Below are 15,096 nucleotides of genomic sequence, written 5' to 3' on the forward strand. Positions count from 1 at the left end.
ACCAGAGATATGAAACATTGTGCTGTTTGTGTAATAAAAATTGTAATGCATTCCACTGTAATATAGAAGTTAAAAAGTGTTTTGTTGTTTGCCTTGATGTAGGGAAGGATGTGAGAGTTAACAGAAATCCTTAGCAGGATTTCATAAACTGGCCATAGTGGTTAAGAGGTCAGTCTTGCCAGGTGTGGTGGTGCACACCTGTAATTCCAGTGGCTTGGGAGGTGGAGACAGGAGGATCCCAAGTTCAAAGCCAGCCTCAGCAACAGTGAGGCCATAAGCAACTCAAGGAGACCCTGTCTTGAAGTAAAATATAAAATAGGGCTGGCGATGTGGCTCGGTGGTTGGTAGTCGAGTGCCCCTGAGTTCAATCAAAAGAGGTTGATCTTTAGAGTCAATCCTACTCCAAAGTGGGAGTGATCTCCCACTACTTCCTTCATCTCAGCTTCAATTTCTATACAGTGACACACTCAGTGAGTGGTACCATCATGTAGGATTGATGCTCAACAAACAAGTCTATTACTACCCACATGAGGTGAGACCATCTCTGCACATTAGAAAAGCCGAGTCCCACCCCCAACATCAGCCTTGGGATACCTTGTACCTTTATCTTTTTTTTCAGCAGGCCTCTCTTATTTATTTTTGCACTCTCTGTGTTACCCTGAGCCTGGAAAGACAGAAAGACATGGGAAAAAGTAGTCCACTTTCTTTATCAGGAATGAAATCAGAATTAAAGCCAGAGCAATATAAATGTTTATTTTTTAGACTAATTCACATCTGAAGAAGTTCTGGCTTGGGTGAATATTAGGAAAATTTGTTCTGTGAAGAAATTCAACAGTTGACAGCCACAGATGGTACAATCAAGGACCCACAGCAGATAGCAGAGAGATGATTTTCTTTTCTTTCATTACGAAACCTAGGACTCGGGTCTGTCGTCCCTGAGCTTCAGGGACTTGGATAGACACTCTGGGGGCTTCTGTTGGATCTTCAGGCCCTCAGGCACTGCCACCCTGCAGCTCTCACTATTTGTAGGTAAGCTGATCAGCATTCTAGTCTCATGAACAATTGTGAAAGACCTTTCGGCAAAAGCCAGTCAATATTCTGGTAAGTTCAGCAGATAGGCCAGCTCAATAGGATGACCAGTTGTTCCTATGACACATCTATAACAAAACCAGGAGGAGGACATCCAAGTCCTTGGTTTTCACACTGCTCCACTTGGATGGCTAGAGGTTTCCATGAAACTGCATGTGGCAATAAAGAGCATCTGAATCCGGGAAGGTTCTCCCACAAATGAGGCAGGAGCCACCGTCATCTTCCTTGTGAGAGCGCCGGACATGACTGTCATGGGCAGCATGGGAAGCGAAGGATTTCCCACAGTACTTGCACTTGAAGGGCTTCTCCCCAGAATGCTGTCTAATGTGTGTGCGGAGTATGCTGGAGGCAGTGAACTTCTGGAGAACAGAAAGCAGAAAGAAAAAAGCAACTTCTGTGGGATGGACATCTTGTTAAGAAAGGCATAAATAAATCTACCCCCATGAACCCCCAACCCCCACCCCTTGTAAACCAGTGCTCCCCCGCTGAGCTACATCCCCCCCCAGCCCTTCTTAAATTTCATTTTGAGACAAGATCTGCAAAATTGTCCAGGCTGATCCCGAACTTGTGATCCTCACGCCTCACAAAGCCTCCCAAGAAGCTGGGATTACAGGTAGGCACGATAGTACCCAGCTCCTTGATGCTAATATGGACGTCATTCCATTACCTCTCTAATGAACAAATATCTTAGATTCAAGGTGGCAGCAGAAGCCTTATCAAAAAGAACTAGACTGCTTTGTCATTCTGGCTAGTTTTGAGTAGCCCTGGCTATGATCACTGAGAACTCCAGTTAAAAATGCAGATTGCAGGCTGGGGTGTAGGTCAGTGGTTGATTCCTCGTATGCACAAAGGCCTGGGTTCAAACCCAAGCACCACAAAAACATTAAAAAAAAAAAAAAAAAAATCCTCCCCCAAACTCAAAAGCAAAATTACCAAAAAAACCTCCCAAAACCCAATAAAACATTATCAACTCTACCCTAGAGAGCGTGACACCCAAAAAAACATGACACAAGACCCAGGAGCCAGCATTTAAATAAGACATCCTTCAAGACAAACTGCATTACCAAAGGACAGGTTAATACGGGCTAATGTCTTTGCATAAGTCAGTGCCTTATTAGTTTTCCTTTTTATCTAAACTTTGAGATAACTATAGATTTATAGTCAATAGTAAATAAAAACATAGACCCTTTACCCAGTTTTCTTCAATGGTTATGTCTTACACCAAAACTATGTTGTAACATCACAATCAGAATGTTGACATTGACAGAGTCAAAACATTTTCTTCCCCAGGATACCCTCCCCCGACCAAAGTGCTGTTTTGTGACCACATCAAGTTCCTTCCATTCCCACTTTCTTTTTAAACCATGACAACCACTCATCTACTCTCTATTTCCATAACTTTGTCATTTCAAGAATGTTCTATCCATGGAATCTACCATCGGTGACCTTCTAGGATTTGCTTTTCCCACTCATCATAATTCTCTGGAGATTTACTGAGGTTGCTGTGCTTATCAATAGTTCCTTCCTCTTTATTGCTGAGCAGTATTCAGCACAAGTGTGATGCACCCGTATGTTTCATCACACTGATAGAAGCGTAGTCTACCAGTGCTCTCCAACAGGACTTTGCAATGGCGGGCATGCCCTCTCAGTACTTGTGCTATCCAATGTGGCTGTTGCTAGCCACGTATGGCCACTGAGTTTAAAATGTGGCAAGTGCAACCTAAGAGCAGAATTTTCAATTTATTTCGTTTTTATGAATTCAAATAGCCACATATAGCGATGGTTTGGACAGTATAGATGCTTATTATCAAAACAGAAGGTTATTTTGCTATATTTTTCCTAAAGCACAAACAAATTATCTCTATTCCAGCAATCTCTCACCCCTAATCCCTCTCCATTTTTGTCTTCCTTTTCTCCCTTTCCCTGTTTTTAACTCTATATTCTGTGTAACACAGATTAGATGTTGTCCACCATGTCTCTCTAGAAAGCTACATCAGCAGCATTCCCCCAATGAAGTCTTCATACATTTAAGTAGTAATAATAGTAGATAACATTTCAATAGTGGTTACCGTATGTCAAGCATTATTAAGTGAGTTTTACACATTTAACCTAAAAACTCTATGAAGACTATTTTCTCCCATTTTACCAATGAGCAAACTAAACAACAGAGAAGTTAATGAATTTTGACAAGGTTACACAACTAGGTTGACCAAGTCCAAGTCCATCATGCTTTGTTCTTTGAACCTTGGCCAAGTCCATGCTCTTAAATTCTTCTTTTTTTTTTTTTTTGGCGGGGTATGGGGATTGAACTCAGGGGCACTGACCACTGAGCCACATCCCCAGCCCTATTTTGTATTTTATTTAGAGACAGGGTCTCAGTTGCTTTGCTGAAGCTGGCTTTGAACTTGTGATCCTCCTGCCTTGGCCTCCCGAGCCACTGGGATCACAGGCGTACACCACTGCACCCAGCCATGCTCTTAAACTCTGTGTGTCTGTGATCATCAGAGCTCTATAAATTTAGGGTATAGTTTATTGCACATGCTCCAAATGCCAGCTTGGTTATAGGAGGTCATGTCTGACCGTCTTTAGCCTCTTTAGACCATCTGGAACATATTTGTGGGATGCAAATGGGGATTGGGCTGGTTAATAGGACTAATATTTACCAAAAACACATTATAAACTAGGCTTTACACTCCGGTTCTTACCCATGGACAGCCACGCAGGATGCTAGATATACCACTCTGAAGGAGGTTCCACTTACCTTTGTACAATACACACACTGATACGGTCTGTCTCCAGAGTGAACTCGCATGTGCTTGTTCAAGCTGGAGGACTGAGAGAAACACTTTCCACATGTAGAACACTAGGTGAGAAAGAAAAACAGAGTTGAAGCCCTGTCTTCCTCTAACAAGTCTATCCTGACATTTTGTCCACTGGGGGCTGAAAGAACTCTTATGTTTATGGTGTTTGTGTGTGTCTATAAGCAGTGGATCGATTGTACTCCCCAAGCTAAGGGTTCACTGAAGAGGTAGAAAGACATCTGGGGTAAGCTGAAGAGTCAGGCAGCGTGGGCTTTGGTCTAGATTCTGCCCAGTTCTATTAACACTAATGCTATGACTTTAGGTATTTCATCTAACACCTTTGGGTGTCAGAAGCTTCACATGAGTCAGGTATGATGATGCATGCCTATAATCCTAGTGATGCAGGAGGCTGAGACAGGAGGACGGCAAGTATCAGGCCAGCCTCAGCAATTTAGTGAGACCCTAAGCAACTTCAGTGAGACTGTCTCAAACTAAAAAAAATAAAGAAAAAAGGCTGGGGATGCAGCTCTGTGGTAAATTGCCCCTTGGTTAAATCCCCAGTACCAAAAAAAAATGAAGTAGCTGTGTGACCAAGTCAGTAAACTTTGAATCTTTGTTTCCTGTTCTTCCTCATGGGCAAAATACCTATCTGCCTTCCTCATGAATGAACCCGCAGGCACGGGTGTGATTAATTCAAGTATTAGTATTTATACAGTACTTATTATGTGCCTAACACTCTGCTAGAAGTAACAGGCTAAAAATCTGGTAGGGGTGTCAGTGAATATATAAACTGTAATGGCAATGTAGGGAGACAGGTGAACTGAGGCATATAATACCTACAAAAAAGGCTAGTTTGGGGGTGTCCAAAGTGCACACTCACTTCAGTTACACACTGTGAAAGAAATTACTAAAGGCAGAGCCACCAAAAGGTTGCCAGGGGGTTGGGGATGTACTGTACAAGGTCCTGGGTTCCATCCCCAGCACCACAAAGAAATATGAAAAACGGAAAGACAAAAACAACAAATGTTTGAGTAGATATGCTTACTCTGATTTTAACATTACACAATGTCAACACATACACACACACACAAACCACATAATTCTCCCATACAAATGGAAAACTTTTATGTATCAATTTAACAGATCAATGAATAAAAACAAAATTCTCTATCTAGCCAAATTCTTAATTTAATATGAAAATAAAATATCCTTAGACATAGAAAAAAATTTCAACATGTAAATGGGGAATGGTAGCGCACACCTGTAATCCTAGCTGTTCAGGGGGCTGAGGCAGAGGATTGCAAGTTCAAAACTAGCCTCAGCAACTTAGTGAGGCCCTAAGCAACTCCCTGAGACCCTGTTTCTAAATAAAATATTAAAAAGGGGTGGGATATGGCTTAATGGTTAAGCATTCCCCTGAGCTACTCCTCAGCCCCAGCTTGGCTAATTTCACTATATATTCTTTTTTTTTTTTAACGATTTTTAAAAAATATCTTTATTTTATTTATTTTTACATGGTGCTGAGGATCGAACCCAGGGCCTCACAAGTGCTAGGCAAGTGCTCTACCACTGAGCCATAATCCCAGCCCCTCCCCAGCAATTATTTGGTGGGGACTATGGTGCAACCCAAAATCCCAGGGATAACAGGAAGATCCCAAATTCAAGGCCATCTGGTTAACTTAGTGAGGCTGTGTAAGGGCTGGAGATATAGCTCAGTGGTAAAGCACTCCTGGGTACAATCCCAATTATCAACCCCCCCCCCCCAAAAAAAAAACCTGACAAATCACAGGCAAATAGAAATAATATATTTTTAAAATCTAAACTTTATCAATAATGAAGATGCAAACTAAAGCCCTTTCCCATCTATCAAAAAAGGACCGTTTTATTGGCAGGAGCAGTTGCTGCTTACTGCATAAGCCCAGGTGGCTGGACCATAAATGGATACCTTCTCTGGGAAGCAATCTGGCACCCAACCTAAGGTGTATATCTGTCTACCTCCTTCAGAGAGGTCCCTGCCAGGCAGTGCCCTTCCAATCAGCCCCCAGGAGGCCCTCCACTGGTGTCCAGGAGTGTGGGGAGTGTGACAGCAGAGTGCAGGGACGGGCCCACAGCTCATTCACCTCACCCCACCCCACTCACCTTGTGAGGCCGGTGCTTCTCATGAACGTGAAGGATGTGGATTCGCAGCCGGTCCCGCTTCTCAAAAGATCGATTGCAGAAGGAACAGGGAAATTTCCTATCACCCTTGTCCACACAGGGGGTATACTTGAGGTGCTTATCTCTGTAGTATTTGTAGGTAAACACTTTCCCACATCTTTCGCATCTGTAACCTTCTTCAGATTCTGTCAAACACAAGGATAAGTGCCAGTGGGTTTGTTGGCTACCTTGCCCTTCCTACTCCTCCAAAGGATTTTAAAACTGTAAACAGATGTTTTCACCCTTACTCTATGTGTGAATATTCAAGATCTGGAGTCTCCCCACAAAGTTTAAACAAATTCAAAAATAATAGTGTAATAAACTCTCTTACCAGGCACAGTGGTGCCTACCTATAATCCCACTGGCTCAGAAGGCTGAGGTAGGAGGATCATCAGTTCAAATCCAACCTCAGCAACTTATCAAGGCCCTGAGCAACTTACTGAGAACTTGCCTCTAAATAAAAAATAAAAAGGGCTGAGAATGTGGCTCAGTGATCGAGAATTCCTGAGTTCAATCCCTGGTACCAAAAAAGAAAAAGTATAATAAACTCTCAACCAATTTGACAATGACCAACTTATAGCTAATTTTAGTTTTGTGTCATTTCTCTTCATAATGATTAGAGTTCTAATACATCATTTGGTTCATAAATAACTCAAACTGTTATTTTTAGAAGGTAAAGACTTTTTAAAAAGTACAATCACAGTCAGTTGTGGTGGTGTATGCCTGTAATTCTAGTGACTCAGGAGGTTGAGGTAGGAGGATCACAAGTTTAAGGCCAGCCTCAGCAATTTAGAGAGGCCCTAACTAACTTAGCGAGACTTTGTCTCAAAATAAAAAGGGCTGGGGATGTGGCTCAGTGGTTAAGAGTCTCTGGATTCAATACCCAGTACCAAAAAAAAAAAAAAAAAAAGACAACCATAATGCCATTGACATACCTTAAAAAAAAAAAAAAATCAACTTATTCCTTAGAAATACACATATGTTATTTACAGTTCGACTAACTTAGGATTCAAAGTCTACATAGTCTATACAATAGCATGGTTATATGTTTCTTAAATGTCTTTATCTGCAGATCTCTTCCTCTTTGCTTCCCTGAAACATTTTAGTTGAAGAAATCCTCCCTCCAGCCTAATTTAAGAGTGGTTCAGTTCTGCTGCTCTTTCTTGCCTGGCCTTGTCACAGGTAATATATGGAGGCATGTGTAGTACCTAAGGCATTCTGAACAGCCATTACTCACCACTGGCTTTCCCAGGCTGTTCCCTCTTTAGTTTATAACTCATTTGCCTGAACTTTTCAGGGAGATTCCAGATCTAGAATATTCACACAGAGTAGGGTGAAAACATCTTACCTTCCAGTCACAGAGTAACTGTGATGTCTGACTGAATTCTAACCATGTGATACCAAGTTACCATGTGGCAGGCAAATCTGAGAAAGGTAAATCTGTTTTTGTTGGTGGAGGAGAGGCAGGGTGGGGAGAAGACAGGTTAGAGCAAAGGAAGTCTGAGGTCCTGAGGTTCTATGTGTTGGGGGCAGGGGACAGAACAGGGGCCCCCTACAAAAATACCCCTGCTGAGGACACTCTGGAATCCAGAGGATAAAGTGGCTTTGACTATGAAATGCACCATGGAGACCTCATTGTCTGCTCCCAAGGAGGGAGAAGAGCCTACAGTGAGACTATGCAAGAATCTGCAGATAGAAATCATTTAACCTCAGGACAGCAGGGAAGCTGTCCACCAGGGGCTTTGTTAATTGGCAATTACATCCCAGGCATGGTCAACAACAGGTGACTAAGGAAATAAACCATTCATTAAGTAAATAACCAGGAAGGCAACAGCCAACCCAGGAAGAACCATCATCCTGCCTGTCACTTTCATGGAGGAGCTTAATATTCTCAGAATCTCCCTGCGGAAGGGGATATCTCAACTCTGGGCTAGAATTTTCATTGCTCAGAAATACCTGCCTTTCCTGGAGAGTAAAAGAGAGGTTCTTCAAACTAGGTCTGGTCAGTGATTCTACAAATCAAAACATTTTACAAAGAACACCAAAATTCAAAAAAAGGGTCTAATATTGATTTTGCATAAGAATAACTAGTTAGGAAGAAATAAAACAGTGATCCTTACTGAGCTTCAGTTAACTCCATTTCCTGATCAGTTCTTTGGAACTGTACCTTAACCTGATTTTATTGTGTTTCTTTCCTTTTTCTTCCTCCAAATGCAATCAGCCATTCCATTTAAGCCAAGGGGTTTCCCAACACTGATATTGATACTTTCTGCCCAAACAGTTTATATTGTTTTGTAATGATTAAGAGTTGTCTTCAAGATGGTAGATTTCATGTTAAGTGTTCTTACCATAACAAAAAAGATGTTTTTCATGTCCCACACCTCCACCAACACACACACACACACACACACACACACACACACTTCTTTTGACAGAGTACCACAGAGGAATCTTTGGGGGTTTTTTGTGCTAGGGATTGAACTCAGGGGGCACTTTACCACTTAACTACATCCCAGCCCATTTTCTTTTATTTTCAGACAGGGTTCCACTAAATTGCAAGGCTGGCCTCAAACTTGGGATCCTCCTGTCTCAGCCTCCCCAGTTGAGTCATTGGGATTATAGGTGTGCACCTGTAATCTTTTTCTTTCTTATGTCAAAATAAATTAATATTGGGCTGGGGTGGTAACTCATAGGTAGATGACTTGCCTGGCATGGGAGAGGACCTGGGTTCAAAATCATATTAATGGAAAACATCTACAATGAATTCATCTACAAGTCTTCCCAACAAATTGAGTTGTTTAAAAGTTCCCTTCCAAACAATGTTCACATTACAGGTCATCCAATAATGCTGTAAACATCCAGTTTGGTTCAGAACTGGAACACGGGCCACCCACGGTATGTTATTTTTTTCCTCCACCATAAGTCTTTACCCTGTTGCTTGTTATAATTGTGACCTTAGACAACTGCATACTGCTATGGTAACAATATATTATGGTTTACCTAATGACAATTCTACTGTTCAGCAATTAGGCTGTCTTCATTTCTCATTAATATGGATGATGCTATAGTAAAAATCCTCACGGACAAAGCTTTTCTTCCTTTTCGACAATTTATTAGTTTTTTTTTTTTTTTTGGGGGGGGGGCTACCAGGGATTGAACCCAGGGGCACACTATCACTGAGCTACATCCCCAGCCCTTTTTATTTTGAGACAGGATCTTGCTAAGTTGCCTAGGTTCTCTCTAAGTTGTGGAGGCTAGCTTTGAACTTGCCAGCCTTAGCCCCCAAAGCTGCTGTGTTTACAGGTGTGTACCACCATACCCAGCTAATAGTTCAGTTTTAAAAATAATTTCTCAAAAGGATGATGATTATATTTTGTAAGTTAATTAGCATTCTTCTCTTTTCTTCTTTTTGCCTCATGGCACTAGGTATTGAACCCAGGGCCTCACACATGGTAGGCAAGCATTCAACCTCTGAGCTACATTACATCCCCAACCTATTTTAAAAATTTCTATATTTTTTTTTGACACAGGGTCTTGCTAACTTTCAATCCTCCTGCCTCAGCCTCTTGAGTATCTGGGATTACAGGCCAGTGCCAAGGCATCCAGCAAATCACATGTTCTTTAGTCTGTGATTTAGTACATTTATTATACCATAATGATATTATATTATTATATTATGATACTATATTATTACACATAATAATCTAATTAGTCTTGTGCCACATAGTAGATTAGTAGTTCCCAAACATTTGTATGTGTAAGGAAAAACACAAAATCAATTAAAAATGCAAATTCCAGACCTAGGATGTAGGCCAATAGTAGAGCACTTGGTTCACATGAGAATCTGGGTTCTTTTCCCCAGCCTAGGATGGGGGTGGGAAACAGATTTCAGAGGCTCACTCCCAGTGTTGGTGGTCCCCAACTTCTTGCTTCTCTAATGTGATTCAAGGACCATCAGCAGCAGCAGCATCCCCATAGAAATACAGAGTTTTGGGCTAGGGATACAGGGTAGAGTGCTTACCAGCCATGTGCCAGGCCTTGGGTTCCCAATCCCCAGCACTACAAAACACACAAACACATGTGTAGTGGGCTCCAACCCTGAATGAGAACTGACAAATTCACAAGATCCCCAGGTGGTTCAAGTTTGAGAACTAAAGCCTAGCTCAATGTCTCTCCAACTTGCCTGCGACACACAATAAATACATTTCATACTTGACAACAACATGGATGTATCCCTTTGAAACAAAAACTTCACAAAACAACGCTTATTTCTTAAGTGATTCCCATCAATATTTTCTCTTCTAATTTGCTCCTATTCTTTTTTTTTTTTTTTTTCCTTTAATGCTGGTCTTGATCACTAAATTGATTTCCTACCACGCTAAGGTACTGCAACCCACCATTTAAAAAACACTGCTCTAAGCACTTTTTCTTTATCAGGATTGTTATCAGGGCAGAGATTAAACCCGACTCACCTAAGGCAAAAGTGGCATCCATTTACTTTTCACTTTTTTTTTTTTTTTTTTGTATTCTCAGGAAGGGGAGAAGGGGTGGGGAAAAAAAAAGATGTCCTGGGAATGGAAGTGGCTTGGGAAAGAAGAAACAATTTCTTTCAGCTGGGTGATGACCCCCTTAGAGACACCTGCAATTTACCCTCATGCATCACACCTGGGATGGAGAAGCTCTGCAAAGAAGGTTTAGGAAAAGAGCCCAGTTCTTCCACCAGAAGGTCCAGATGGGTGCTCACCTTCAGAAGGATTAGACAGCGACTTGCCCTGCTCAGTGACCTGAAGGCTCACAGGAATATCCAGAAATTTCTCATAGCAGTCTCCATACCACACAAGGAGCTCTTGGTTCTGGTAGATCTCCTTGCAGCTCTCATAAAATATCTGCCCTTGACACTGTACGACAACCAGGTTCTGCTCCTTCGGAAATCGGGCACAGTTGACGTAGGTCATCCAATTCCCTGTACCTTTTCCATCTATAAAGTGGCTCAAATTACCACCTTCAAAGACCTAAATGAAAATAAGACATGAAGTTTGGATTTGTACTTTTTTCTTTTTTTGCATAATCTATAAAATAAATGTAAAAATTAATAATCAGGCCTAGGGGCATAGCTCAGTGGTAGAACACTTCCTCATGTGTATGAGGCCCTATGTTCAATCTCCAGTGCTGCAAAGAATTGTGTTTATTACATGTATATAGTTTTCTAGGCCATCAAAGGCTGGGCATAGCAATATGAGCCTGTAGTCCCAGCTAACTGGGAGGCTAAGGCAGAAGGATCACTGGAGTTCAGGAGTTCAAGGCCAGCCTGAGTATCATAACAAGAACCTATCTCAGTAGTATTAACAATAATCCAAATCTTACGAGTCTACCAAATATACTTCTGTAAATCAGGGTTGGGTCTTGTTTTTGTGGTTCTAGGGACAATATCCAGGACCTTACACGTGATAGCAAGCACTCTACTACTGAGCTACATTCACATCCCTTTTTATTTTGAGATAAATTCTCACTCAGTTGCCCAGGTTGGCCTCAAACCTGTGATTCTCCTACCTTGGCCTCCCAATTAACTGGGATTACAGGTGTGAACCACCATGCCTAGCTACTTCAGATTTCTATATCATTAAAAGTAATATATAAGTCTGTGTAAGCCTAAGTAAATTTATTAGCTTAAGGACATCTCCATAGGGGACATACTTTTAAAAGATCCATACTTTCTTTCTTCCTTCTTTTTCTTTCTCTCTTTCCCCCCCTCCAGTATTGGGGATCCAACCCAATTGAATCCCCAGCACTCTTGTCTGTGCCAGGCACGTACTCTACTACTGACTAATCTAACTCCTAATCCTATCACTTTTGTTTTTGTTTTGGATACTGATGATTGAACCCAAGGCACTTTACCAGAGCTACATCCCCAGCCCTTTTTATTTATTCATTTTTAAAAATATTTTTTAGCTGTCAATGGATCTTTATTTTATTTACTTACATTCAGTGCTGGGAATCAAACTGAGTGCCTCACACATGCTAGGCAAGTACTCTACCACTGAGCCACCATCCCAGATCCCCGGCCCTTTTTATTTTTGAGATACAGTCTCAAAATAAATTGTCAAGGCTGGTCTTGAACTTTTGATTGTCTTGCCTCAGCCTCCCAGAGTCACTGGGATCCTATGCATATGCCACCACACCCAGTCCTATGACTTTGTTGATTCCCAAATTTTGTAAGCATATGTTAATTTCATGAAGAGGGAAGGTAAACATTTAACCCCACCACTTAAAAACAGATTAATTTCTATCTAGTTTTTAACAATATGGATGGAGCCGTAATTGAATTTTTTTTCCACTGCTAGCACAGCAAGTTCACTTTTTTTTTTTTAGTGGAACATGGACACAATACCTTTGTTTTACTAATTTACTTATTTTATGTGGTGCTGAGGATCGAACCCAGTGCCTCACATGTGCAAGGCAAGCACTACTCTACCACTGAGCCCGAGCCCCACCCCCATGAAAAAACATTTTAAGATACTTAGTAGTTCTTATAAATGGTTTTCTCCTGCATATTAACAAAGTGCAGTGTCACCAGCATGTCCCATATACTGTCACTAGCTTGAAGAGTATCAATTCATAAACCCTCTGCTAATTTTATAGGTAAACAATATCAAAGTCTAAAATCCATTTTTATTGCCTTCAGCATAATTTAAGCACTCTACAATATTTTAAGCATTTAATCTTTCTACAAATAGAACATATTAATTCTTTAAATAAAAATTTACATGTATATTCAATGGCTAATCTTCACAGATTAAAATGATCTGGGACACCAAACAATTCATGCAGAGATGCCTCTGATGAAGTGAGCAGCTGCTGTCCCTTCTCCCTATGACTCTTGCAGAGAAAAAGGACAAGGTTTGTCCCTCCAAGCCTCTCTCCCCACTTGAAGCAGACACCAGAAGATATTTACCTCCCACATCAGAGAATTGTCTCTGTGGGTCTTGAGTTCACTGGCATTGACCACTTTACCTTCAAAGGGCCCAAACCTGATTCCTTTGGCAATAAAGCTACTGCAGAACACACCAAAATGTGGAATTTCACCAAACATCATCTGCATGATGCAGAGACCTAGGAGAAACCCAAGGCAGGAAAAAATGAATAAGGAAAGTGACCCATATTAGTTCCGAGAAAGAAATCCAAGCAAGGACTGCTTCCCACCTTCTGGAAGCTGAAGGGAGTCTTTATCCAGAACTTGAGGAATATGATCAGACCCTAGGAAAAAGGGACGGTTAAAAAAATTTTTCAATTAAAAATATATTGAAAATGCTTTTATAATTTCCCTCCTTAACTCCTTAGAGGAAATCATCACTGAGTTTGATGTTTATCTATTCTTTATTATTTTTTTCCTGCTTCTTTACCATGAGTTTTTCAAACATAATGTCTCATCTGAGACCCAAAGCAATCCTCCACGGAAGTAATTAATTCCATTTTGCAAACTTGAGATTCAGAGATAATTCTTTTTTTGTGGTGCTGGGAATTGAACCCAGGACCTTGTGCATGCAAGGCAAGCACTCTACCAAATGAGCTATATATCTCCCCAGCCTTGGAGACAATTCTCATTCTCATATTTTCTCTCTCTCTCTCTCCCCTTTTTTTCTTTTTGGATGCTGATGAACCTTTATTTCACTTATTTATTTATATGCAGTGCTGCGAATGGAACCTAGCCTCACACAAGCTAGGTAAGTGCTCTACCACTGAGCCGCAAACCCAGCCCGGAGATAATTCTTAGTTAAGGTCAAGGTAGATCGCTAGACTGGCACCAAGTATGCAGAACTTGAGGCTGCAGTACAGAAACTTGCACGCCCCCAAGGCTTCTGCATGAACCATTTCTTTCCTGGTCCTCAGCTTTTACTAAAACCAACCTTAGGGATTATGCAGTTAAGTAGAGCCTAACACCCCCCACTCCGCTGACTCTCAACCTATTGGCTCCCACCCTGTTCCCATACAGCCCAACTCCTGATGGTGTGAACTCCCGTTACCAGAACTGTCTGCGGGGACGAGTAAGCCGGAAATCGCATAGTGGAAGCGGGCTGACTGTTCCAGGCTGGGAGTAACCCCATAAAGAACGAAGTGCAGGTCCTCCTTCGTGAAGTGGAAACAAGGAGGAGGTGATTTCCCTTCTGGGTCTAGCTGTTTGGGACCATCCTCAAATCTCTTGCTGGGGGACCGAGATGCTAACTGGGAGGTCTTCTGCCCCTCCGATAACAAGGAGGCCTCCTTAGGAAGCGGCGGAATTGAAGTATCAGGTCCACAACCCTGGCCACTGTCGCTGCGGCCACCAACGGGGACCAAATCTTCGTTGCTGGCACTGGAGTACTCTTGGCTACCCAGAAAGTGTGGCACCTCCCTGGGGAGGTGAGGAATTGGGTACCACAGTGACATCTTGCTGTACCAAGTCAGATCATAGAGTGGCTCCCTCTGTAGAGCCAGATCCGAGGTCAACAGCGGAGATGCCATCGGGAAGGGGAAAGGAGTCAACCCCTGGGGCGCAGACACCGCTGCCTCCAGGCGCCCTAGTGGCTGGAAATCCTCCTCGGTGCTGGACAAGGCACTCCTGTAGTGCCCATAGGCAGAAAAAGGCGGGTAGTAGGCAGCCAGTTGTTGGGGGGTGCTCTGGAACCTCTCGAGTGGGTAGCACACCTTGTCTTGGAGCTCGGCTTCACCTGGCTCCCACAGAGCCATTGCGGGTAACGCTGTGCGAGTCCGCGGGAAAGCAAACGCGTCCCTGGCGGTGCTCCTGCTCGCCTGGTTTCTCCCACCCAAGTCTACCCCAGATCGAAGTTAACTGGGTAAACTTCCCAATTCGATCCCGCCAGACCTATCAAATAAAAACAAATACAAAATCACCAAACGAAAATTGGCCGGGATCCCGCCCGACTCCAGGTTTTTGGATACCACCGTCTCGGCGTTTCCTCTCCCAACGCACCTGGACCAAGCACTGTTGGATTCCAACACCCCTCTCTGCATT

General features: G+C 42.3%; 1 protein-coding gene across 1 annotated transcript; it reads right to left on the reverse strand.

The window, feature by feature from the left end:
- Positions 1-1,220: 1,220 nt before the first annotated feature.
- Prdm14 (PR/SET domain 14) lies at positions 1,221-14,810 on the reverse strand. Its single transcript, XM_076835764.1, has 7 exons — positions 14,108-14,810; positions 13,287-13,340; positions 13,039-13,196; positions 10,831-11,098; positions 6,030-6,232; positions 3,851-3,952; positions 1,221-1,448 (listed from the first exon to the last, which is right to left on the reverse strand). The coding sequence occupies exons 1-7, from the start codon at positions 14,808-14,810 to the stop codon at positions 1,221-1,223; spliced, it is 1,716 nt and encodes a 571-aa protein (XP_076691879.1).
- Between the last annotated feature and the right edge of the window lie 286 nt (positions 14,811-15,096).

This window comes from Callospermophilus lateralis, chromosome 16 (assembly GCF_048772815.1).
Source record: "Callospermophilus lateralis isolate mCalLat2 chromosome 16, mCalLat2.hap1, whole genome shotgun sequence".
NCBI lineage: Eukaryota > Metazoa > Chordata > Mammalia > Rodentia > Sciuridae > Callospermophilus > Callospermophilus lateralis.